Source organism: Rhinolophus sinicus, chromosome 17 (assembly GCF_057876585.1).
Source record: "Rhinolophus sinicus isolate RSI-liver-muscle chromosome 17, RSI-T2T, whole genome shotgun sequence".
NCBI classification, from domain to species: Eukaryota; Metazoa; Chordata; class Mammalia; order Chiroptera; family Rhinolophidae; genus Rhinolophus; species Rhinolophus sinicus.
In genome coordinates this window covers 125,843,490-125,870,000 of record NC_142517.1, presented here as the reverse complement: position 1 = coordinate 125,870,000, position 26,511 = coordinate 125,843,490, and the positions used below count along the sequence as shown (strand labels likewise).

Sequence of the window (26,511 nt, the reverse complement as noted above, 5' to 3'; positions counted from 1 at the left end):
GATTTTAACTTTAATTTTAATAAAAGCTGAAGTAACTAATTTGGAACATATGTAATTTCCACAATAGAGATGTAGATTAATTTTCATAGTCTATCATTAAGTCTGAAAAACAGGTTGTAGACTAATGTATAATGTGATCTCATTTATCTTCTAAATAAATGCATGCATTTATATATGAATAAAAATGTTGGTGATTCAGTACCCAACTATTAAATGATTAAATCAGACTGGTGGGATTGGGGAACTTTTTTTTTTTTTTTTTTTAATGCGAACTGGAAGAAATTTCACTAGCAAATTGTTGTACCTAATTAACTTTTGCTAACTAATAATAAACTTTGGTATTATTTGGTATTGTAAGTAGTAGGGAGATATTTTGGTCTAAAAATTAAATCACACTTTCCAAACATGATAATTGACTGTGACGTGTTATTGAATTTTAAAACCCAGCATTTTATATTCAAGAAGCAGTGTAAAATCCAAGGTGATCAAAATTACATGCACATTTTGAATATTTATAAGATATAATGAAGGATAGGAAAATATGTATCATACATCAGTATACTATATACATTTCCAAGATATACTACAAGTTATAAAGAGAAATAGTGTATTTTAAAAAGTGTGGAATTGGGAGAGGCTGATGATGGTGGAATGTAGGAACTGAGATATTTGTGCCTTAAAAGAAGTTCCTTTGTAAGTCTTGGGAAGAAATTACCTTCTGTCCCTCCAGTCAAACGAGACTGACAAGCAGTCTAACTCATTATTTCTGAAATATTCAGAACAAATTCATGGAGCTGATGTGTTTACTTTGTTTTTCTTTTACATGGAGATTATAGCAAAACTCACTGAAAGAGAAAACATTTTAATCTAATCTGATTGCAATTCAGACAATTTGTGGTTTGCATCACTGAGAAATAAACATGACTGTGTGATTACTTATGGGTATGTTGGTGTTATGGCTAAAATTAATTTACTTTGTTAATGAATAAGAGAGCAGTGCTTAGGTAGATACAGTTTATATCTGTTTACACACACACACACACACACACACACACACACATACACTTTTAGTAAATAGCATGAGTCTTCTTGCCTCAATTTTTAATAGCTATCAAAAAAGCTCTTTCATAAATTGTTTATGATTACCATACTGACATATGAGGTCAGACAATTAAGTTTGCGAACTCATCCTAGAAAAAATGCTACATACCTCATTGCTGAATATCACTGTGGTCACCTTTGAAGTACTCCCCTTGGGAAGCTATGCACCAACACCAGTACTTAGTCCACCCTTCTAAGCAATTTTGGAACTCTTTCTGGAATGGCCATCAGAGCTGTCATCGTATTACCCTTGATGTCCTGAATGCCATCAAAATATCTTCCTTTCATTATTTCCTCTATCTTCAGGTAAAGAACAAAGTCATTGGGGGCCAGATCAGGTGAGTAGGGAGGGTGTTCCAATACAATTATTTGTTTACTGGCTAAAAACTCCCTCACAGACAGTGCCGCGCGAGCTGGTGCATTGTCGAGATGCAAGAGCTATGATTGTTGGTGAAAAGTTCAGGTCATTTTCATCTAACTTTTTCACACAGCCTTTTCAGCACTTTCAATAGTAAACTTGGTTAGCTGTTTGTCCACTTGGTACAAATTCTTAATGAATAATTCTTCCAGTATCAAAAAAGGTTAGCAGCATCGTTTCAACAAGTTCATGAACTTAATTCTCCAACCCTGACATGCGAGAGGATTCCACTTAAAACTGACCTGCCCAGAAAGTGAGAAATGGCGGGGAGAGAACTCGGCAGTGGGCGGTCAGGAAGAACAACACCTTGATGCTTAGCTATAAGTACTTGATATGTAGCTATATTTCAGTGCTTCCCCATTAGCTGAGAATATATTTATCTGTTTGAAGTATCTTACTAAATAAAATTAGTAAAATCTTGCAAACATTTTGCGGCCCTACACAATCACTAGGTAGATAAAAACCTTTACTTAGAGACCAACCTACAAAATTAGTGCTTTCAGGCTATTTTTACTATAGTGAGTGATGTTTGGCATTACTAATACGTTAGTGTTTTTTTCTCATTTACAAAAGTGACCCTGATTAAAGTAATTTTAAAAAGTAAAACTAGAAGGAATTCATGTGTTTTCCTCTAGTCTTCTTATGATTGTAATTTTATGTAAACCACAGTATTTCATCCTGATATTTTAAATTTTAACTTTAATTTAAAGCCTACTTTTCCCATAATGGTAAATAATTTTGAAAAACAGTTCTTTAGAAAATTAATATGTAGTTGATTGGATTTACATAGTTAATCACTATTATGTTTAATTTAGTGGCAGTTTGTTGTAATTATAAGTGTCACTGTACATAAGGCTTATTTGTATTATGGATCATTTCTTTAGTTTTGATTAAATGAACTGAAATTTCAGCATCAAAAATAACTATATATGTATATATACAGTTATGTGTACATATATATATATATATATATATATATATATATATATATAGCTAGATTACTTTCAACATGAATATGTGAAAGCAGAACTTGTGAGCATTTTCTCTATTCTTACACATTTCATAATAACAATATTAATAAAACTAAAAATGGACTTTTCCAAAAATCTATATAGCTAAAGTAATTGTTCTTCTGAGTAGAGTTGCAGTATTAATATCAGTTTATGTAGTTCCTGAATCAAACAATGATGCAAAACTTCCTTTACCTAACCTCAGACCATTAAACTTTTGATCACATCAGGTATACCCCCCACCTGTTAACTTCATAGCATTCTTTATGTGGACTTTTAAATTCTGAAATTCCCATGTTTAAAACTATAGCATCCTACATCCTGCAATACAGTCTGAGGTTAAGAGAGTTTTTTCTCAAAGATATAGCCAACTTTTTATCTCAAATATGGGATAAGCAGTGTTTCAATTGTGTTAAGTGTTCAAATTCATAAGCATAAGCAATTGCCCTGTCAACTTCCAAAATCGTGTTAAATGAAAAATTATGTATGTCGGTGAATCCATTCACTTTCTCTATGCAGCAATATCAGGTTTTGCTCATGAGAGCTGATAATTTCTCTTAGAACAATTTTAAATGCCATAATTCATTACAAATACTGTAGAAAACAGCATGCCCCCAATCCACAATTCTACTACCTAATCAACCCAATACAACTTTTCATTAAATTTCACTGCTGTATCTGATTAGGACATCGTCTGAAAACAATTAGTTCACCTCATGTGATGAATAGACGTTAAATTAAATCATGCTATTTTTAAGCATGTTACCCTTATCTAGAAGCTCTAAAGTTAAACAGAACATAATATAAGAATTTTGAATGAACTGTGTAATAAAGTAAAAAGCACACGTGTTGTTAAACTTTTACTAATACCAGTATATTTCCAACTTGAAAATGGAAATATAAAATTAATATTTAATGTATTAAGATAAAATCTGTATCAATTAAAGGAGATGCTCTGATGTCTAATGTCCTAAATAATGTTCTATCAGCACATCCTGGGTTTTTAGCCCTCCTTTGAGAATGAATGAAATCACTAATTTTACTGCTGTTCATTCTAAAACTAGAAGAGAAATATGAGTTCAATTTAAAGTATACTGCCAGTTGTCCTTGTCAAAAGTCCACTATGGTTCCATTGTCATAATCAGTGTTTCCATTCTACCAAGTTAATTTAATAGAGATCATGGTTGTACAAAAAGAATGATTACTTTGGAGTAAAAATGATTATTGTTTCATGCTTTGTTAAATTATCTTGTCTGTGATTGTATTTCTGCTAAAGGTGGGTGGAAAACAAGTTAAGGTACAGATGCCGCCTCATGGAGCTGGTCAAGTCCCTTGGTATTTATTTTGAACTTACTATCTGATTGTCTACCATATTCTGACTGGCACTGGGATTATGCACCTAGAATTCAGATCAAACTTAATATGCTTGCTGCTATGATATAATCCCTTGTATATTAACTATAACTACATAACTATGAAAGATATTCTATGTCACTATATGTGAAATGTTGTTCAAACTTATTCCCTAGCCCAGATTTGCCCTGGGCAGAGAGAAAGTGTGCAAGGCAATTACAATGTTTGAAGTAAAATCCAAAGTTTATGGAGGTTATTATTATAGCTTTCAGCAAGAGATCTTTTCATCCTACATTAGAAGCATAATACCAGGGGTGCCAAAAAAAATGTATACAAGTGGACACTTTGGTCAATGTTGCTCAAGCAGTAGTTCGCCATAATCAGAAGTGTCTGGACACTGATGGTAACCACTTTGAGCACCTCTTGTAGTTGCAGAAGTCAAATGTGACTTGTATTCATCTTTTGTTATCGGTATATATTGAGTATTACAATTTTAATAGTTTTCCTTTCTTAAAATATGTATACTTTTTTTTGGCACCCTCTGTTTTTAGATCCTAGATACATCATTGAAATTAATAATGTGCAATGTTTGTTTTTGCATACACTGTGTGCCAAATATTTTTCAAAACATTGGATTTTTGTTCATGATCACTTTTAATGCAGCCACTCTTCTGTGTTTAACACATACACACGTAAATAACAAAACAATCTGAAAAACAAAGATAATATAATCAACCAACAAATCTCTGAACCAAAAGTATCTCCACATGTGTACAAACACCGAGCAAAGTTTCTTTATTTTTAAATGTTTTGTCATTTTGTTTAATCTTGAAATTGGGCAAAAAAGATGCATTAAAATCATGAGATCTTAGTGCCCTGCCCTTGGCTCATTCAAAGCAGGATCTGGAAAGAGTAAGGGGAACCATGTAGTGGGGTGTTGTCCTTTGGGAATTTGGCAATAAAGGATGTGACCTCAGAACTCCATGCCAGCCTTTGGGCTGTGCCTGTCTCAAATCTCAGAAATTCTGTTTCATCTAGCCATTTGTACTTTTATTCAGTAAATACTCGTAAAGTGTTATAATTCATCAGAAAGTGTAAAAAAAAGAGTTAAAATGAACTCAAAGAGTTAAAAGAAGTATACCAAGACACAGAGAATTTCCTGAAGATTCTAATACTACATATACATAGTAGAATGTAGAGTGATCTTTTAGTCTCTGCTTCCGATAGCATAACGAAGTAGATAATTTAATAAAACTTCCCCACATCAAAAACACTAGATTCAATACATATTTATATCAAAAAAGCATTTGAAGTGTTACCCAGCTAATGGATTTCATTCTCTGAAAACAATGCAATTGTAGGAAAGACATGAGAAGTGCAATAGTAGAATTTAATGAACTAGAAAGCAAAGATAAAATAAAGAGATTTGGCAAAATAAGTAATGGGTTGTTTGGAAAAAATAATTAAATCTATAATATCTATTAAGGTTAATTTAAAAAGTAGGCAAGCCCTAAAAATATAAGTAATGGAAAGGAAGAGACTTAATTTCACATTTAAAAATGTATTTCAAAATAATATGAATAACTTATGTCAACAAATTTGAAAACTTGAATGAAATGGATAAATTCTAGGAAAAAAGAATACCAGACTTAATTTAAGAAACAGATCATCTAAATTGTCCCTTAATATTAAGGAAATAGAATCAGTGTTTTAACATTTTTTCACATCAAGCACAGATGGATTTTTAAAGGTGGGTTCTACCAAACATTCAAGAAACACACAAAATTTTGTAGAAATATATTCAGAAAAGAGAAAAAGTCAGAATATTTTTCAATACATTTTGTAACACGGGTATTATCTTGTAACCAAAACCAAATAAAGACAGGATGAGAAATGACAATTACAAGTCAGCTAAAAACTCCTAAACCAAATATTGGCAAATTGAATTTTTCAATGGATAACAAAAATTTACTAAGTTACTTTTCACACAGAAATGCTAAATTTGCTTAACATTTAAATATCTATAATTCACTACATTTGCATCTATATGAAAATTATAATCATTCTAAAAGATGCAGAAACAAGACCCAATACATTTAACAAAGTCCATATTCAAAAATCTTAGAAATTTAAGAACAAAGGTAACACCCTTAAGGTGATAAAGGCATTCACCAAAAGCTTTACTAGTAGAGCATAATCCACAGTGGAACATTAGTAACATTCTTTTTAAAAATCAGCATTGATACAAATAATCAAAATAAAGTAGCTTGAATATGCACAAAACCATAAAAATATGACAGTTTTTTTTTTTCTTTTTTAAAAATTATCACCCAAGAAAAAAAGAAAAATGCTTGATGGAGAGAGGCATCTCTTGTCAAAGGAGAAGATGGTAACTAGTGACAGAAATTAAGGACCCTGCCTAAAAAAGAAATTCTTAGCTTTCAGAATACATAGGTATACTCCTAATAGTATCACCTTAAGAGTACTAGTTCGGGGTGCTCCTTGGATACTAGTTCTTAGGGCACTAATAATAATACTCTTTAGGTACACTGCCCCTTAGGGTGCTACCCATATGCATCTATATCTTGGAAATCCAATGTGTTGATAAAGAACAAAACATGGATGTTTATTTTTACAAATTAGAAAGTATATAAAAACATGCTAGAATCACCAAGTAACAAGTCTAAAAACAACAATACATTTTTAATGCATTCTCCAACTAGAAATTTCTTTAGAAAAAGTAAATCCAATTAATCAAATCCTTGGAGAATTCAAACTGAAATTGCAAAATTTATAAAATAGTAATAATAATAAGAATGGCAGCCATTCATATCAGAATTAGTTATCAGAATAAAAATCATAGCTCTACAAACTTATAAAAATGGAAGTGGAAGAATGAAATTAAGTGTGTTGAATTCTTGACTCAAATAGCTAGAAAATTATCAGAAAAAATAACATAAATTGGAAAGGTGGATATAATTAAATTTGAAGCAAAATGAAATAGGTTATAAACAGAAAAATGTAAAACTAATATATGAAAAAAAAATGCTTACTCTTTGAAAACAATACACAGAGTGAGACAGAGACAGAAGAAAAAGTAAGAAAGCTTATGCTGACCTAATCAAGGAAAAAGAAGCAAAAAACAAACTTATACAAAATTAGAAATGGCTAGTGGGAAATTAAACAAAGGACATTTTAATAGTTCATGAGGGTATATTTTGCAGAACTCTATTTTGCCAATTATTTTGAAAACTTAGATGAAATGAACAATTTTATGAGAAAATACACTTAGCCAAAACTCTCCTCAGGAGAGATACAAAGCTTAAACTGCCTAATGACAGAAGAAGTTTAATATTATAAAGAACTACACCACAGCTGAGAACCAAGCCCACATGCTTTCATAGACAATCTTACCAGAAATTCAAAGGTAATGCCAGCACAATTTAAATTGTCCAACAACATAGATATTTTTATAGTTGCTGTAAAAACCTTTTACAAATTTAATACCAATTACTGGTTTTGAAAATAGAAAAATGTAGGAATTGGTGAATAATTTCTTTTTTTATTAAAATTTATTGGGGGTAACAATGGTTAGTAAAATTACATAGGTTTCAAGTATACAATTCTGTAATACATCATCTATATATCACATTGTGTGCTCACCACCCAGAGTCAGTGCTCCTTCCATCACCATATATGTGACCCCGTTTACTCTCATCTAGCACATCCCTGCCCCCCCATACCCTCTGGTAACCACTAAACTGTAATCTGGGTCTATGATTAAACATGATAAAACATATATACCTCAACCCAAAGTGAAGATAGTGACATTCCCAATAAGGTCAAAAATAAGAAAGGACGCATGCTACCTCCACTACTATGTGATCTTGTGTTGGAGGTATTAGTCCATGTAAATTAGATGAGAATAAACAACCAGCCATAAAATTTTGAAGAGTATTCAGTGAGATAACACAATAAATATTCAGCATACAGAAATCAGCAGCTTTCATATACATGAACAATAATCAATTATTATAATGAAAGAGAAAGCCCTTTTCAAAATAGCAACAAAATATAAAATACTTCATAATAAATATTAAAATGAACTACATATGGAATGAAATGTACAAAACCTATATGAGGACAAATTTTAAAACATTCCTGGAAGATATACAGTAGATTTGAACAAATGGGAAGATATCCCTGTTCTTAGATAACTGAAGTTCATAAAAATCTCAGTATTGATTATAAACTTAATATTAATCCAATAGGAAATTCCAACATTTTTTTTTGCCTGAACTAGATATGCTTATTTTTAAGCTTATTTGGAAAAAATAAACATACATTAATATCTAGGGAAATCTTTAAAAAAAACAGCAAAAAACAAACAAACAAACAAAACCACAATGAACACTGATGAGTCCTACATAATGTGGATGTTAAAAAGAATCTCTAACTAAAAATGTGTAGTACTGTGACATGAATAAACAGAGACTAAAATAATAGCATAGATAGTAGAGAAATAGACTCAGGTACATATGGAAATTTAATATATAATAAAGATGACATTTCAAAACCATTGGGGTAAATGAACTTTTTTTTTCACAAAATATATTTGGAAACCTGAATATCTGTTAGGAAAAAGATAAAATACTTCCATACTACCACCGTGACTCTAAAATGATCAAAGCTCTAATTTAAAAAAATAAAACCTTACATGCATTAAGAAGACATCAGTAAATTATTTGTTATCTTGGCTGAAATAAAGCCTTTTAAACTATGCATCAACACTCAGCAACAATATAAGAATATTTTGTTTCTTTATTTGTTTGTCTTGTTTCTTTGTTGTTTTCAGTTTTATATACCACGTATCAGTGAAATCAAATGGTTCTCAACTTTTTCTGTCTCACTTATTTCCCTTTGCATAATAATCTCAAGATCCACCCATGTTGTCACAAATGGCACTATTTTATCTTTTCTTATGGCAGAATAGCATTCCATTGTGTATATATACCACATCTTCTTTGTCCATTCATCTATCCATTTGTCTATTGAAGGACACTTTGGTTGTTGCAATGTCTTGGCTACTGTAAATAAAGCAGCAATGAACATTGGAGCACATATGTCTTTACAGATAAATGTTTTCAGATTTTTGGGGTAGATGCCCAGGAGAGGGATTGCAGGTTCATATGGTAATTGTATTCTTAATTTTTTGAGGAACCTCCACACTGTCTTCCATAGGGGCTGCACCAGTCTGCATTCCCACCGATAGTTTATGAGGGTCATAGAAACAGACAATAGTTTAGTGGTTACCAGAGGGTAAGGGGGGAAAAGGGTGTAGATGAGGGTAAATGGGATAAAATATATGGTGATGGAAGGAGAACTGACTCTGGGTGGTGAACACACCATGTGATATATAGATGATGTATTACAGAATTGTATACCTGAAGCCTATGTAACTTTACTAACCAGTGTCACCCCAATAAACTTTAATTTTTTAAAAAGGGGAAATATTTTAGTAAAATTCATTATAAGAAGATTAGAAAAGACCCTTTGGGAAAAATATCAAATTAACCAATGTAAACATGAAATGGTAAATCAGGAAAATATATTGGCAGCATGTATCACACAAGTGAATATACACGTATAAAAAGCGCTTTAAAAAATAAAAAGACCAAAATACACACACAAAAAATCTGATAGCATAGACAAAAATCAACAACGTTAGATAAAAATTATGCAAATAGGATATTATAGATAACATATTTATATATATATAAATGCTCAAATATTTTTAAAAGAAATGAAAAATGAATTTACACCCATATACCTGTCACAAGTTGAGTTTCATAGTAAGAGAACTGTAAAATGATTAGCCTGCAGGACAATATTACAGAGGCGATCAAGGAGATCAATGACTTTGGAGAAGAGGGGGAAAATGTAAGATTGGGCAGAAGAATTTGAGATTCAGTGTCATCTAAATGAAGGGCTCAGCTGACAGTCACACGAAGAATCCTGGATTGGGATGACCCTTCAGAGGAGTCCGATATTTAGGCAAAAAGGCTGGGCTTTAATGCTCCAGTATATATATCACGCTGTCCTTGGACTGAAGCCACCCTTGAAAAGAGGTATGATCTTGGGTGAGGCCATTCTCTTCAGTCCAGGCAATCCCCAAAGAAGACTGACAGATGAGGGCCTTCTTCCACCAGCACTGTAGCCAATAGCAAAGTAGGTCCTTCCTTTCAGAAGGGAATTCTGGTTAACATACAATAGTGTCTACCACTGCACCATTCTCATCTATCAGGTTAGCAAAGATTAAAACACTGAACAACATATTCTATAACAATTCATGGGAAAACAGGTACTTTATTTATATCCTATGTTGCTGGTAGATGTGCAGAATGATACTTCCCTTATGGAAGAATATAACCTGAAGGTATTTTCCTACACAATAAGGAAACATATGTACATGGTTAATACTACTACATTATTTGAGATGTGCACCACTGGAGGCTACTTGAATTAATGATGGTATATCCATACAGCAGAGAGCTATATAATAATAAAAAGATGAGAGAAGATCTGTAACAACACATATAGAGCCTGTCCCAACCTATTGCTAATTTATAGACATGTGTAATTAGGTTTACATTTATATTTATGGTATTAAATGTTGATGTTTTAGTTATAAAAATTTTGTCCCAAAAAAGAAAGGTAAACAATTTTTTTTCTATATTTAATGAGTGAAAATGGGATGAGACCAAGACTAATAATATACATACGAGGTCTGACAATTAAGTGCGTGAACTAATCCTGGAAAAAGTGCTACGTACCTCATTGTTGAATATCACTATGGTCACCTTCAAAGTACTCCCCTTGGGAAGCCATGCTCTGATGCCAGCACTTAGTCCACCCTTCAAAGCAATTTTGGAACTTTTTCTGGAATGGTCATCAGAGCTGTGGTCATATTACCCTTGATGTCCTGAATGTCATCAAAATGTCTTCATTTCAATATATATTTTTTTATCTTTGGGTAAAGAAAAAAGTCTTTGGGGCCCAGATCAGATGAGTAGGGAGGGTGTTCCAATACAGTTATTTGTTTACTGGCTAAAAATTCCCTCACAGATAGCGCCGTGTGAGCTGGTGCATTGTCATGATGCAAGAGCCATGAATTGTTGGAAAAAAGTTCAGGTCATTTTCATCTAACTTTTTCACGAAGCCTTTTCGTCACTTACAAATAGTAAACTACCAGTTGGTACAAATCCATCATGAATAATCCCTCTGATATCAAAAAAGTTTAGCAACATCTTTTTCACTCTTGATTTAAACTGATGCAACATTTTTGGCCGTGGAGAATTGGCTGACTCCCACTGTGCACTTTGATGCTTTGTTTCAGGGTCATATTGGTACACCCATGTTTCATCACCAGTGATAACACAGCCCAAAACATCGTCTTGCCTCTCCAAAAGGTCTTGGCAAATTTCGACTCTCCTTTGCTTTTGTTCATCGGTGAGCTCCTTTGGGACCATTTTTGCACACATCTTGTTCATGCCAAGATTTTCAGTTAAGATTTTCCTAACTGTTTGTATATAAATGTTTACTTGGTCAGCTATGCTTCTCACAGTCAGCTGCTGCACAATTTGATGAATTTTTGCAATGTTTTCGTCAGTTCTGCTCACTACCAGAGGCCTCCCTGACCTCTCTTCATCAGTAACAGGTTTTCTCCCCTCAGAAAAATGTTTAATCCATTTGTACACTGCCGTTTTGTTCATGGCATCATCCTCATGAACTTGGACTAACATGTCCCTGATTTCACTTCCACTCTTGCCAAGTTTAATAAAATTTTTAATGTTTGTTACTCTAATTCAAGCTCAGACATTCTCGCAATGGCACACAAAAACATGCAACAACAATAATGAACACCACTCAGCAAGGCACCAACACACATCTATATGAACACAGCTGTGAGACACTGATATACCGACATTATGAAACCTTACTGAGCTGTTTGTGCATTGCTGCCAATGTAAGTACATGGTGGCAAGTTCGCGAACTTATTTGTCAGACCTCGTACATTATATGTATATATGTACATATATATATATATATATATATATATATATATATATATATATATATATTTAGAGCCACGTACATATTTTAAAAGAAAATTAAATATGAATAAGGACATCAAAGGCGAAATTGAAATACTAAGACAAGCAAATGCACCTAAATCTAAAATAAACTTATAGGAATTTAAATTGAAGATATTATTCAGAAACCACATACATACAGTGTATACATACACAGAGAGAAAAATCTATGTTCTAAAATCTATATGGAAATCTATCTATGTTCTATCTCTCTACCTATCTAATTTTATCAATCCACTATCTATCTATTTGTCTGTCTATCTATCTATCTATCTATCTATCTATCTATCTATCTATCTGTCATCTATCTATCTATCCATGTATCTATCGTCTATCTATCTTACTGTCATCTATCTATTTATCTACCTCCTCTGAAAAGGCCCTGAATTAATAATATTAGACTAGCAATGAGCATGCCTAACTGTAAATCTTGATATCTAAATACCATAGTCCAGTAGGAAAAAAAAAAGAAAAACCTCCTTGGAGAAATGATTGATTACAGATATAGGACAGAGGAAGTAAAATGTTCTCAGAACATCTTATTGTGCAGAAAACAAGAACATATCGAAAGGCTAATGCAATTATATTCAAAGAATAGAGGGGTTAAGTTGAAGGATTTTCCACTAACCAAATTTTGACACTTTATCATCCTAAGGAATACCTAACAACAGTAATGGAAAATAACATATTACATTAAAAAATGTTTAAATCTATAGTAATATGAGGTGGAAGGAAAGGGAGAGAGTTAACATATGTGAGGGGTAAAAATAGGGAAGGGTCATGAATGGATGCCAAAACTACTGAATGAAAAATTCATGGAGAAAAAGCTATTTGCATAATGTGCAAGTATTATCTCGATTTTAATTGCACAGCAAAATGTACTTTTACAATGACTATTCCTCATGGTTATCATGTAAGTTGCATTGTCATGAGTGGGAGGACATGTAATTGTGTACTTCCTAACATGAAGCACAAGAGGAATCCAGTATCACCTATATAATATTCTTGCCAAATGTTTAGTGTAAGTTAAATGATAAGAAAACAAACAGATAAACCCAAAATGATGGACGTTCTAAAGACCACTGGACCAAGAATCTTAAAAATGCTTAATGTTGTAGAAGTCAAAAAAGATAGGATAACTGTTTTAAAGTATTAAAAGACACTGAAGAGATGACAAACTCGATGCCATATCTAAACATTGATTGGGTCCCTATTTTAAAAATATACATGAAATGTCTATACACACACACACACACACACACACACACGAGGTTGGACAGTTACATTTGCAAACTCATCCTAGAAAAAGTGCTATATATCTCATTGCTGAATATCACTATGGTCACCTTCGAAGTACTCCCCTTGGGAAGCTATGCACCAGCGCAAGTGCTTAGTCCATCCTTCAAACCAATTTTGGAACTCTTTTTCTGGAACGGCTATCAGAGCTGTCATTGTATTACCCTCGATGTCCTGAATGTCGTCAATATGTCTTTCTTTCATTATTTCTTTTATCTTTGGGTAAAGAAAGAAGTCATTGGAGACCAGATCAGGAGAGTAGGGAGGTGTTCCAATACAGTTATTTGTTTACTGGCTAAAAACTCCCTCACAGACAGTGCTATGTGAGCTGGTGTATTGTCGTGATGCAAGAGCCATGAATTATTGGTGAAAAGTTCAGGTTGTCTAACTTTTTTACGCAGCCTTTTCAGCACTTCCAAATAGTAAACTTGGTTAACTGTTTGTCCTGTTGGTACAAATTCAAAATGACTAATCACTCTGGTATCTAAAAGGTTAGCAACATGGTTGCAACAAGTTCATGAACCTAATAGTATGTGTGTTTGTGTGTATAACTTAATCTCTATATAAATTTACTTGGGTAACTTGGGGAAGTTATGGAAATTAGAGAATAGACTACATATTTAGGTGATATTAATGTAAGTATTCATTGACTTTAAAGGTAAGGGGAGTAAAACTAAAACAAATGAACGGGACTATATCAAACTAAAAAACTTCTGTACAGCAAAAGAAACCATCAACAAAACAAAGAGGCAACCCAATGAATGGGAGAAGTATTTGCAAATAGCCCCACTGATAAGGGGATAATATCCAAAATATATAAAGAAAAAAAAAATTCAAGACAAAAAAAATATCTAATTTAAAATGGGCAGAAGACCTGAACGGACACTTATGACAAGAAAATATACAGACAGCCAACAGATATATGGAAAAATGCTCATCTTTGCTAGCTATTAAGGAAATGCATATAAAAACCACAGTAAGATCTCACCTCACACCTGTTAGCATGGCTATCATCAACAAGTCAAATAAAAACAATTGTTGGAGAGGCTGTGGAGAAAAAGGAACACATCTGTACTGTTGGAGGGAATGTAAATTGATACAGCCACTGTAGAAAACCATATAGAGGTTCTCAGAAAATTAAGAATTGAATTACCATATGAATTGAAAATTAAGGAGGGTCCTCAGAAAATTAAGAATTGAATTACCAGCAATCCCTCTCCTGGGTATCTACCCCCAAAATATAAAACAAGAAAACATGTATTGCAAAGATATATGTACTCTGATGTTCATTGAAGCATTATGTATGGTGGCCAAGACATGGAAACCACCTAAGTGCCCTTCCATAGATGATTGGATAAAGAAGATGTGGTATATATACACAATGAAATACTATCCTGCCATAAGAAAAGATGAAATAGTGCCATTTGCGACAACATGAATGGATCTTGAGATTATTATGCTAAGTGAAATAAGTCAGACAGAAAAAGTCAAGAACCATATGATTTCACTCATATGTGGGATATAAAACTGAAAACAGCAAAGGAACAGGACAAACAAAGAAACAAAAACAGACACAGATAATAGTTTAGTGGTTCCCAGAGGGCAAGGGGGGAAAGGGTTGGTAGAGGAGGGTAAATGGGGTCAAATATATGGTGCTGGAAGAACTGATTCTGGGTGGTGAACACACAATGTGATATATAGATGATGTATCAGAGAATTGTATACTTGAAGCCTATGTAATTTTACTAACCATTGTCACCTCAATAAATTTAATTAAAATATATATTCATTGGTATGATATGCTATTTGATTATATGAGAGAATATTCTTAACTTTGAGAGATGTGTATTGAAGTATTTAGAGCAGAAATCACCCAATATGCCAACTTACTTTCAAGTGATTCAGCAAACAGTAAAAGAGGTGAGGGCAGATATTCAAAATGTTGACCTTTCGTGAATTTAGGTAAGGAGTGTATGAGTACTCATGTACTATTCAACCTTTCTGTAGGTTTGGATATTTTCTCAATAAAAAATAAAATAATGAGATACAACTTCATACTCATTAGTTTGACCAAAGATGAAATAGCCTGATGAAATTAACTTTTAGTGAGAAAGTGGAAAAGCTGTGAAGCAACAGGAACTCATATTGCTAGTAGACCATAAAGTGGGAGAACTTTGGAAAATTGCCACTAGTTAAGCAAAACACATATGTATATACTCTACCCAAGCAATGCCACTTCTTGGTGTTTATCTCAAAAAAATACCCTGTCATGTGCATCAGGCGACATTAATAAAAGAGTTCATAGGTAACCTGTTTATAAGAGCAAAAATTTGGAAACACTAAAATGTCAAAAAACAGATAAAGTATGCTATATTCATGCAATAAAATACCGTATAGCAGTGAAAGTAAACTATGCCTCCAAGCACCCACATGGATTAATCTCAGAAATAAATTATTGAGTGAAAATAGCAAAAGTTATAGTGATGCACATGGTGTAAAGGTTACAATTATATATCCCTTAGTGTTTATTTGAAATAAAGTGTGTTCTGAAATGTTTTATTTAAAGCTGTGAAACTGCACAACTATCATTCATTTAGATGAGACTTATCAAAGTCCTATGCCTGTCCCAAATGCTGAGATGACGTCTTATGACCAGATGTTTCACAAGTGATCCTCACCTAGAGGTGTTTCATGATGGTTTTTCTACAGCATAGTAATAAAGGCACCATCCTCCCTGGGTCTATGTTCATATGAATGTGTGTGCATTCTTGTGATGGAAAACGAGAAACTGAATATTAGCTGAGCATCAAAAACTTAAAAGTAACTCAGGTAATTAGTACTTTTTTATTCACGAGAAAGATGCTGCTTAAATAAAAAGAAAATCAACATTGCCTATTTCTTTGCAGAGTAAAAGTGAGCAAATTACCGTGCGGCACCTAACATCAGGAAACTGGGAAGTGATAAAGATCTTGGCATATGATGAAACTACTCAAAAAATGTGAGCATTTTGGGTTCTGTAGTCAGGTTGGAAGTGAGGGTTGTCCAATGCAATCTTTTCAGACAGATTTATGTTTTGCCTACCACGGTCCTAGTCCAAACCACCTGGCCATGCAAAGAACCACCTTTTCTATAAAGACTCTCTCTATACTTCACCCAGAGAGACACTTACAAGAGATACCTACATACAAATTGAGAGATATCATGGAAAAGTGTGATGATATTTTAAGAAAAAAATGTTTCCCAAATGGATCAAAGTGGTGTGATTGAGTAATAGAAAGGCTTTTGCTCATTCTTTGACAGTGTGAAAATTCATGTGAAAACACTGTGACAAACATTGATCTGTGCCTGATGTTTGTGTTGTTTTCTTTCCTGGGCAGTTACTTTCTGAGCACTGAGTCTTCTCCCAGAGGGAGGCAACTGTACAGGTAAGTCGTGTGCAAGGATCTCCCTACACAGGTTGAGTTCTTGATGGCCAGCTATACAGCTTAATGATGGGATGGACAAATCTGAAGTTTCATTTTGACTCGGCTAGGGAAGAACCAACTTTGCATGACAAAACCGCACACACTCCCTCCAGTCCTTCAGCTCTGACCTTTGTGAACCTGAAGTGTTGAAACCAGAGTGGAGGCCATCTTTCTGCTCCTTTATATTTTTTCACCTGCTTTTACAGTCTCAAAATACTTTTTTTTTCCCCCTAAAGCTTACTTTTCTCACCTACTCACATCACAGGCATTCATATATTTTTCCCAGTGGCCTTTGCTTCTGCTAAGCCTCATTTTAAATTTTCAGTGCATTAATATTATGCACATGTAATTTATTCCTGAACAAAATAAAAGCATTGTGAACACTTAGTAGAGTGGATCAAGTGGAAGTTTCTCTCTTTTCCCTCATAGAGTGTAAAATCCATTAAGATTGTTATTTAAGCCAGGAATGCTTGTTGCTTACTAAAATAAAACAATGCATGGGGAATATTTTCATCTGCCCAATTTTCCCAGAAGGAAAGTTATATTCATGAAAAGGCTTAAGGTCATACCTATTTAGTATAAAATGTCTCCTCACTCAGAAAGCCTTCAGCAGGACCTCACAAAAATGACCTTTATTTTTGTCTGGCAAGCAACTTACTAATACTAGACTTTGTATACACTTTCTAATTTCCATTTCACAGTTTTAAAGTGTCAAAACTGACATATATTCTCAGTAGAAATTCATCATGTTTGGAGAAGTGTCACCACAGATTCTTTCCAAGTACCCCAGAATTTCCTTTAAGAGTAAAAATGCGTGTTTAAAGTGTCCTAACTCCCTCTAACTCACCCACATACTCTTATTTATACATATATTGCTTCCATTTGAAGCAAGTCTCTCCTTTTAATCATGCCTCCCAATACATCATTTTCATATTCTCTGTTTTTCCTCTTAGGGTCTGTAACCCATAGTCTCAATTCTAATGACTTCCAAAGGAAGAAGAGGTGTTTGTTTAAAGAGACGGATTCTAACTTTAGCTTAAAGGTCTTAATTAAAATATAGGTCCCTTTTTTCTCTTTGGTGACATGAAGCTTATTGTCCTTGAAACTTAAACTATGATTGATATTGGCAATCACAAACAATCCTTTAGAGACAAGGGAATACTTGATCAATGTTTTATTTCTCTCATTTCATAAAACTCTTAAAGAAAATGACAGTGTCAGAAAATGAGACGGGGCCATGCTGAGCCAATGGAACTGCTTCAATTTATCTTCCCTTTACTAGCCTAAAGTGTGATTTGAATCACGATGACTTCTTAGATTTGTGTGCTTGCCTTACCTTTCTAGTGACTGAGGCAGAACAGTCAATATATCTGTGACCAGTGCTAGTGTAGCAGGCTGTGCTATAAAGAAAATGTAGTACCAATAAATTTCCCCTTACTTAGCTCATCAAATGCCAGTTGGCTTCACTGTAAGATAATGTTAGTGTTTAATCCGGAAAACTCAATTAATGTCTTGTCCAGGCCATAAAATTAATCATTGGTTGACTTAATGTATGGGATTAGATATCCCGGCAGAATCAGAACTGCTACCATATTCAGTGTTATGATTTTGTCTCAAATTTTGCATTTCTTTGTTTCACTAATTTCATAGTCAAAATAATGAGAAAATACCAACATCAATCTCTAGGGAACTTGGATCTGAAAAGTTATATGAAGGAATAAAGAGAGAAAAAGTTTTAAATTCTGGTTATGGCACTAAATAGCTGTGCTTAACTGACATGCATTCTTAATCTCTCTGTGACGATGGTTGCAAAACATTGTGGACAAAATGGCAAATGTTATCACATATACTATATATACATTATAAATACATTATATATACAACACAATTTTAAAAATACAAAAATCGGGTACGGTTACTTTGTAAATTATCCTAGGGTGAAACTGGATAATGCACTTAAGTTCCTAATGTACATTAATTATCTTGACTAGTAAAAGACAATTTGGGATTATAATGAGCTCAAGATATTTCAAATGTGAAATTATAACTTTATGAACCATACGTAACATTTCTCATCAACTGCTTCTGGTGCTTCTGATATCCACACCAACGCCCCATCCCCCATCCTCTTGCCTGCAGTATATTGCACATTAAAATCAGCATGACTATGATTCATTTACAAATGTATATCCAAAATCATGTTTTGTTCTAATATAAAATTGGGAATATTTTATCCAATTAAGTTTCATTAAATGTGTCATCAACAGTGTATTTATCTATCAGCATAGATAATTTGTGATTCATCTTTGTTTAAAAAATAAATGATTCTATATGTGAAATGTAAACTTGGGGATATATCACAAAATTCTGACCTTAAGCACCATTATTTGTGAAATAAAGAGATGATTGTTTTTCTCTTTACCTACTTCCCTGATGTTTCAAAGCATGTGTGATTGTTCATGGTATATATACATATATATATATATATATATATATATATATATATATATATATGTATATATATACACCAGAATAATTTTTCTTCACTCCAAAATTCAGTTCAAGTATTTAGTGGGAAAAATTTGACACTAATACCAAATTCTAATGTTTAGAATGTTGAATTTAGTAAATAATGAGTTTGATTGTTTGTGTAACTTGTGAAAACATTTATTAGGTCTTTCAACTATTACTTACTGGTGACTTTATGCTAGTCTCTGTGGGCAATTCCTTTTAAGACTTTACAAAAAAATATCTATACAGAAAATGTAGTTACGAATAACATATATTGAGTCCTGTGGAAATCAGTTTCTTTATTTATAAGCATACATACATATCACATGAATACAGGTATACATAATTTTAATTATATTGCAGAGAAGAAGTATGTGTATATCTTAATATTAGTAATGGCAATTGACTTTGTATTTATATGGTAAGTCATAATTTACAAGGAACTTTGATATGAGTAATGCTTTATACCTCCTCTGTTTATGTAAATATTTAAATTCAGATGCCACACATTCAAGTACCTGGAATGGTAGCATTTCTAACTTTCTTTTTCTTTCCCTAGTGCTTCTACTGAAGGATTATTGAATCGTCAATGCATTTCATGTAATTTTATGAAAGAACAATGTACATATTTTGGTGCCAGTTTTAGTCCCATGAATCAACATTTCTTATTATTCTGTAAAGGTAATAGATGATTTCTGATAAAATGTATTTTATTGATTTTTTTATCATTACCTGTTACTATCATTAGTAGTTATTACTCTCTAGCTATATGATTTAATATTCTTAATTTATAAGTTTTTGTTAAAAGGTTATATATTATGGATTTACTGAGATGTAAATTGTATTCATATACTTTATTTAAAGCTAAAAATTGGGAGTAAGTCCACATGTACACATGATAAAGGTTTTTTTGAACATGGACATTTTAAAATAAATAAATAAATAAAATAAAAAAGTGAATAAACATATTTATATCAGCAAAATCATGCTACAATAAAAACTAATTTACCCAGTCTTTGGGAAAAGCAATAGTCAGTCATATTAAAATAATGGCTTGGTTATCAAGAGATTTAGGATGTGCAGAAATTTAATTCCCTGGGTCTAGTCCCGTCAATTCTGAGAGAGTACATTCACCCCAATTACTTCTTCTATCTGAAAACAGCGCGCTGTAGTGTGACATAGGGATATAGTAGCTCTAGGTTATAGGTTACATTGATAGAAATCAGTGTCCCTTTAATAGGATTCTGCATTTCCAGAGACGAAATAGGAGACATGTGTCCTCTTATAATGTGATGGATTAAGTTTTCAGCTGGTACCTTAAGCTGTACTGTATTGAAGGATAGACCAACTCTTGTTCTTTTTAGTTATTTTTTCTTTTGATATCTGATATGAAGTAATTAAAAAAGAAAAATACTTGTTTGATGACACCAGGGAAAAACCATTAGACCTCTAGAGTTAATTAGAGAAGTGAGGTTTCAAGATAATATTTCATGGTTGCACCTGAATTAACCAGTAGAATTGAAATAACTAGTAATTACAATTAACGTCTTTTTTGATTAGTATAATGTTAAAATTAATATGTAATTAGCCCCAATTTTTTATTTAGTTTGTGGATAAAATATTTCTAGCATGCATGCATTCTTTCTTTTTTGCCTGAGTGGTAAATGGAATTTAATCTTGGATGAGTGAATGAGGGGTCACAGGGCTGAAAATCAGCTTTCTGAACATCAGTGACTATTCTGTAAAAGACTAGAGAAAGAGAGAGCAAAGTGCATAAAATTGGCTAAAACCGTAGGAATACAGAAGTATAAGGGCATTTTGGAGAAGGGAGGATCTTAACAACAATCTATGCAAATGTTTTTTTTCCCCCCGGTGTTCTTACTCTTTTGAATAAAATATCCATTGAAGGTTTCTGTTTCATTATGTTTTAACTGTGAAAGCTTCCATCTGGGAAAAAAAAAAATGTCATGTAGCCTTTTCAGTAATTATGACTCAGATATATTTAAAACTTTTTATGTGCATATTTTTGAAATCCAGGTCCAGGGGTCCCAGTGGTCAGCCTACATAGCACGGACAACCCAGCAAGTAAGTACACAAAAACAATAGTGCAGAATAGTCATGGTTGGCATTGGTCTTAGGTATTATATTATTTATTCTGAGTGTTATACTCTCTAGAACCTTCCTCAGGGGTCCCCAGCATGGGAAAGCTGGGTAGGCAGTATCAACTTGACCTGTGTATGTAAGAGAAACAGTAAAGCAAGTCGTTTTAGCCATGTTATAACTGGAGATGGATCTTAAATGCCTGAAATAGGCAGTCTACTGTGTCTAAATTAAATGAGGAGTGATTGATGAGGTTCAATTAGGTATATTTCAGCCTAATGACTACTTAGTGCTCAAATTCATTCATTCCTGAGCCTCATAAGTATCATTCCTTTAGAGCAACACATTATGTGTACTTCTGAGAAAATTATGAAAAACATATTACTTTATATATTTTCAGTCCTATTTGTTCCAGATAGTCAGGGCTCCCTAGTTTTATACATTCATTTATTCTATTTACTCAACTGTCCATCATCCATTGAGTGAGCACTTACAAACAATACGAGAGAGGCTAGGTGTTTTTTGCTGGTAAGATATGGGCAGTGTTTTAAAGAACTTAGAGTGAATAAGTTAATGCATGGTTGAGGTAATCTTAGAAATGAATAGCCAGATCGCTTCCTGCCTTCCTTTCTTCTTATTTTTTTCCAACTTTCTTTTCCTTATTGCAATTTTAAAAATTAATTTAATCAATACTCTTATGCTTTAATGATTTACTGTAGGCTACAATAACTAATAAATCAGGCTTATATTTATTAACTTATTTAATCCTGAGAAAACCCCCTAGATAGTTTATTTTATAACTCTATTTTAAAGATGAGGAAACTGAGTCACAAAGAGGTTAAATAACTTGGCAAGAATTATATTAATAGGTGGCCAAGCTAGGAATCAGACAAGACTGCCTGACTCAAGAATGGAGTTTGTAATCACTACCATATGATGGCACCTAATTCTATTGTGTTTTGGTCTCTCATATCACATCCTTATGTTTAAGTCAGAGCCTTACTTAGATGCCTTGACTTAAAGGAATTACAGAAATAAGTTAGATTGCAAATGTCATTTTTAGAGAACAGAGAAAGACCTCTTTTACTCTTCAAACATCATCATTTGAAGACTTCCAGCCTGTTCTAGAAAAAAGAGAAAATTTCTAAATTTATAATGGAGTTTTGTGTGGTTGTAAATAGATTAGCACATATTTTAACTTCTTAAAGAAGTATGGTAAGCAAATTAAACATATTCAATATTAACACTAACAACAGTAATAATCATAATAAAGTTTGTAAAATAGAAAGAAGGTTGAATTTTATAGTTAGAAAAATCAGTGTATAAAATGAGTCCTTCAGATACCTTTTAGACAATCTGGGACAGGTTAATATCTCATAATTTCCTTGTAGGCAAATTAGCAAATTAATTTTCTATGACGATGAGACATAGGTGCAACATAGGATGAACTCAATTAAAGGCAACTATTTGTGTTACATTGTATATTCTGCCAAAGTTTTGATTTTTTTTAAAAATTCAAATCTGATTTAATTAATTTTATTGTACTGTTACAAGGCAGCATTGTTTCCTAATAAATTTTGCTGCAAATTATGAAACATTTTTGTTTATGTGAAATCTTCTGTTTTCCCATTTATAAGCCAATTTTGATAATATTAGGGTCAAGAAAAATAAAAATGATCTGTGAACAGTGATCAAGTGCTTAAATTTCCTTTCAAAAAAGAATTATTAAGATAAAATTCACATTCAATTGCAAGTAAATCTTTGGGCTAATGGGTCTTCTGGTTAATCCTTGTTACAATAATAAATCAGTGATAACTAATTTGGGGGCCACATGATGTAGAATAGGGCATCAACAGAAAATTGAAAAAAGAAAAAGGAAATCATTTAACAAACCTGGAAAACTGTTAAACCCACTAGTTATTAAAGAAGTGCAAAGTAAAATGCTGCTGTGTAATTTTCTAACAAATTGATAGCATCAAAAAATTTACATTGCTAATGAATACATAATGAGGATCTCTTAACTTGCTGGTAGAAATATATATCATAGCAAATATTTTGAAAAAAATACTCAGTTTTAAGCCTTTAATATTTTATATCTGTTTATCCAGTATTTTTCCTTTTAATGTTTTATATTGAGGAAATCATTCTACATAGAGAAAATTGTAACAGCACTATTGATGATAGTGAAAAGATATACATAACAAAAGAGGGGAATTTGTAAATAAATTTTACTGGAATATTAGTTAGTGCACTGAATATCTTCCATTTGTCCTTCCAGAACCACTCTTAACTCTGTTTTCTCATCCCCTGGTCTCTGCCCCAGAAATAGTGTGTATGGATGACTAAGATTCTGTGGCCATATGGCTGCCACTTGGGTTCACCTAAAGTGAATCATATAGATGACTGAAGAAGGGAGAATGTGATTTTGGAGTAGCTATGCCTCTAGCCTTATTCCTGTGGAGTCATCTCAGGTCTGCTAGGACTCTTGGATGGAGGTCACTGTGAATCTTTCATACAACCTTCTCTATGAAACTGCACTGGAAAATATTGAAAGCAAATCAAACCCTGCAGAAAAAAAGATCAGTTGAACTTGAAGCATTATTAATAGAAACTTCCATACATAGAGAAAAAAAAGAGTGAAAGAAATGAACAGAGCCAAAGTTGAATTAGGAATATATATATATATATATATATATATATATATATATATATATATATATATATATAATTTTAATTGGAGTCAGTAAAGGGTAGCATGGAAAAATATTGCATGAAACAATCACCAAATCCAAATATGGTGAAAAATAAAAAACAACTCAGCAAACCTCAAGAAGGAAAAAATCTCAATAGTAAAACAGTGGAAAAACAGCAACAACAAAAAATGAATCATCAAAAATAAAAAGACCCATTACATCTGCACATTATATAAATAACAACAAAAACCAAGATGTCTGAGGACTTCTCATCAAAAGAAAGCAAATCAAAAGGCAATAGAGCAAAATGTTTACAGTGATGATGGAAAACAAAATGAAACAAAATCCACAACCAAGAATAACAAAAGTGAAGCCAAAATAAATAATCAAGAAGAAAAGAAGCTGAGAATGTTTTGCCATCAGACTTACACTTCTAAAAAACACATGGACTAAAGAAGAATTTAGAAAATTGCTTAGAAAATATGTCGAGCCAAATGAAAACGAAAACACAACTAATCCAAATTTGGGGATACTTAACATTGTAATTAGAAAGAAATTTGTAGCTCTAAATAGTTACTTTATAAAAAAGGAAAACTTTAAAATCAGCCATCTATGCTTCTACCTTAAGAAACTAGAAAATGAAGAGCAAATTAACTCAGTCAGTTGAAGGAAGGAAATAATAAAGATAAGAGTGGAAATAAGTTATATAGAAAATAGACTAGCAGTAGACAAAAATATATAAAAACCAAAAGATTTTTTTCTTTAAAAAGATCAATAAAGTTCTAGATAGAGTCATAAAAGAAAAAGTATACTATCATTATGATTTTTATTAGTGAAATAGATGATAACAACAGATCTTACAGACATTAGAATGATAATAATGGAACACTACATGTAATTTTATGGCAGTAAATGTAACATTGTATATGAAATGGGTAAATTTCTTAAAAGACATAAATTGTTAAACATTGAAACAGGAAGAAATACAATATTTAATATCCTGTTATCTACTAAAAGTTTTAATTCACAATTAGCATTCTTTCCACAAAGAAAATGCTTCATTTAACTTCACTGGTGCATCCTGTGCAGTATTTAATATATTAATGCTAAGCTTACATAAACTCTTACAAAATATAAGGCCAGTATTAACCAGATTCCAAATCCAACATAGATATAACCAGGACAAAAATTATTTTTTTCTCATAAATATAGACATAAAATTTCCTAACAAATCACTAGCAAGGAATCTGACAATTTATGAAAGGATCATATATTATGATTATGTGGAGCTTACCTGAGGAATTGTTGATTGCTATAGTATTCAACAACCAATCCATGTAATTCACTATATTGTAATGTAAACTCAAAGAATTTAGAAAAAAGTAATTGATTTGAAAAATAATAAATATTAATAACTCAGAAAGAATAGAAAATAAATTTCTTAACTTGATACTGGTATCTACAGAAGCACTCCCACTGACATCATATTTAATGTTAAGACTGAATGCTTTCCCCCCAAAATTGGGAAAATGCACAGAATGTCTGCTCTCACCCCCTGTGTGCAACATTGTATTAGAGTACTTGGCCAGTGAAATGAGGAAAGAAAAAAAAAATACATGTAAGTAAAAAAACTGTCTTTATTTGCAGAAGTCATCCTTGTAAACAAAACAGAAAACAAAAGAATAAAAATATGAAATACACACCCTCACAAAACTATTATAAACAATGAGTGAATATATCATGTTTATAGGTATAGATCAACATACAAAATCAACTATTTTATAAACTATAATACAATGCAAAATTAAAAGGTAGTTCAAAATGCTATTTAAAATAAAATCATGAATCACATACTATCCAATAATAAGTCTAACAAAAAAGTTTAAGTCCTCTAAATGGAAAGCAAATATTGCTGGGAGAAATTAAAGACTCAAATGTATATATGTATACACACACACACACACACACGTACACACACACATACATATTTATGGATTAAAAGGCTAAAGGCTAACTATTTTTATTATGTGAAATTTCCCCAATAAATGTATAGATTTAACATATCAATCAAAATTCCAGCAAGTTATTGATGTTTGTTAATTCTTCCTCCATTTTTTTTTTTTTTTGGTTTGGTGTTTTAGATTTTATATTGTCTATTGCTATGAGTATATTGTCAGAGTTATTATTTATTTATTTTTTGGCAGTATCTAATATGCTATTAATTCCACCCTGTATTTTTCATCTTGGATCTCATAGTTTTCATGTATCTCAGATTTTTCAGTTTTTATTTTTACAAATTTAACTTGTGTCATTCTTTTTAAAATTTATTTCATATGTCTCCTTGTTGAACCCATGTAATATAATTTTACACCTGATTGAACACATGTAATATAATTATAATCCCTGTTTTAG

General features: G+C 32.3%; 1 protein-coding gene across 3 annotated transcripts in view; it reads left to right on the top strand.

Moving 5' to 3' along the window:
* The window catches only part of DPP10 (dipeptidyl peptidase like 10), a 1,313,078-nt gene that overhangs the window by 1,254,342 nt on the left and 32,225 nt on the right, over positions 1-26,511 (top strand). For all 3 annotated transcript variants that reach the window (XM_074335439.2, XM_074335432.2, XM_074335443.2), the window contains exons 14-17: positions 16,238-16,329; positions 16,709-16,756; positions 19,866-19,987; positions 21,344-21,391. In XM_074335439.2, the coding sequence (XP_074191540.1) occupies positions 16,238-16,329; positions 16,709-16,756; positions 19,866-19,987; positions 21,344-21,391 (310 nt within the window). The remainder of the gene's footprint in view (positions 1-16,237; positions 16,330-16,708; positions 16,757-19,865; positions 19,988-21,343; positions 21,392-26,511) is intronic.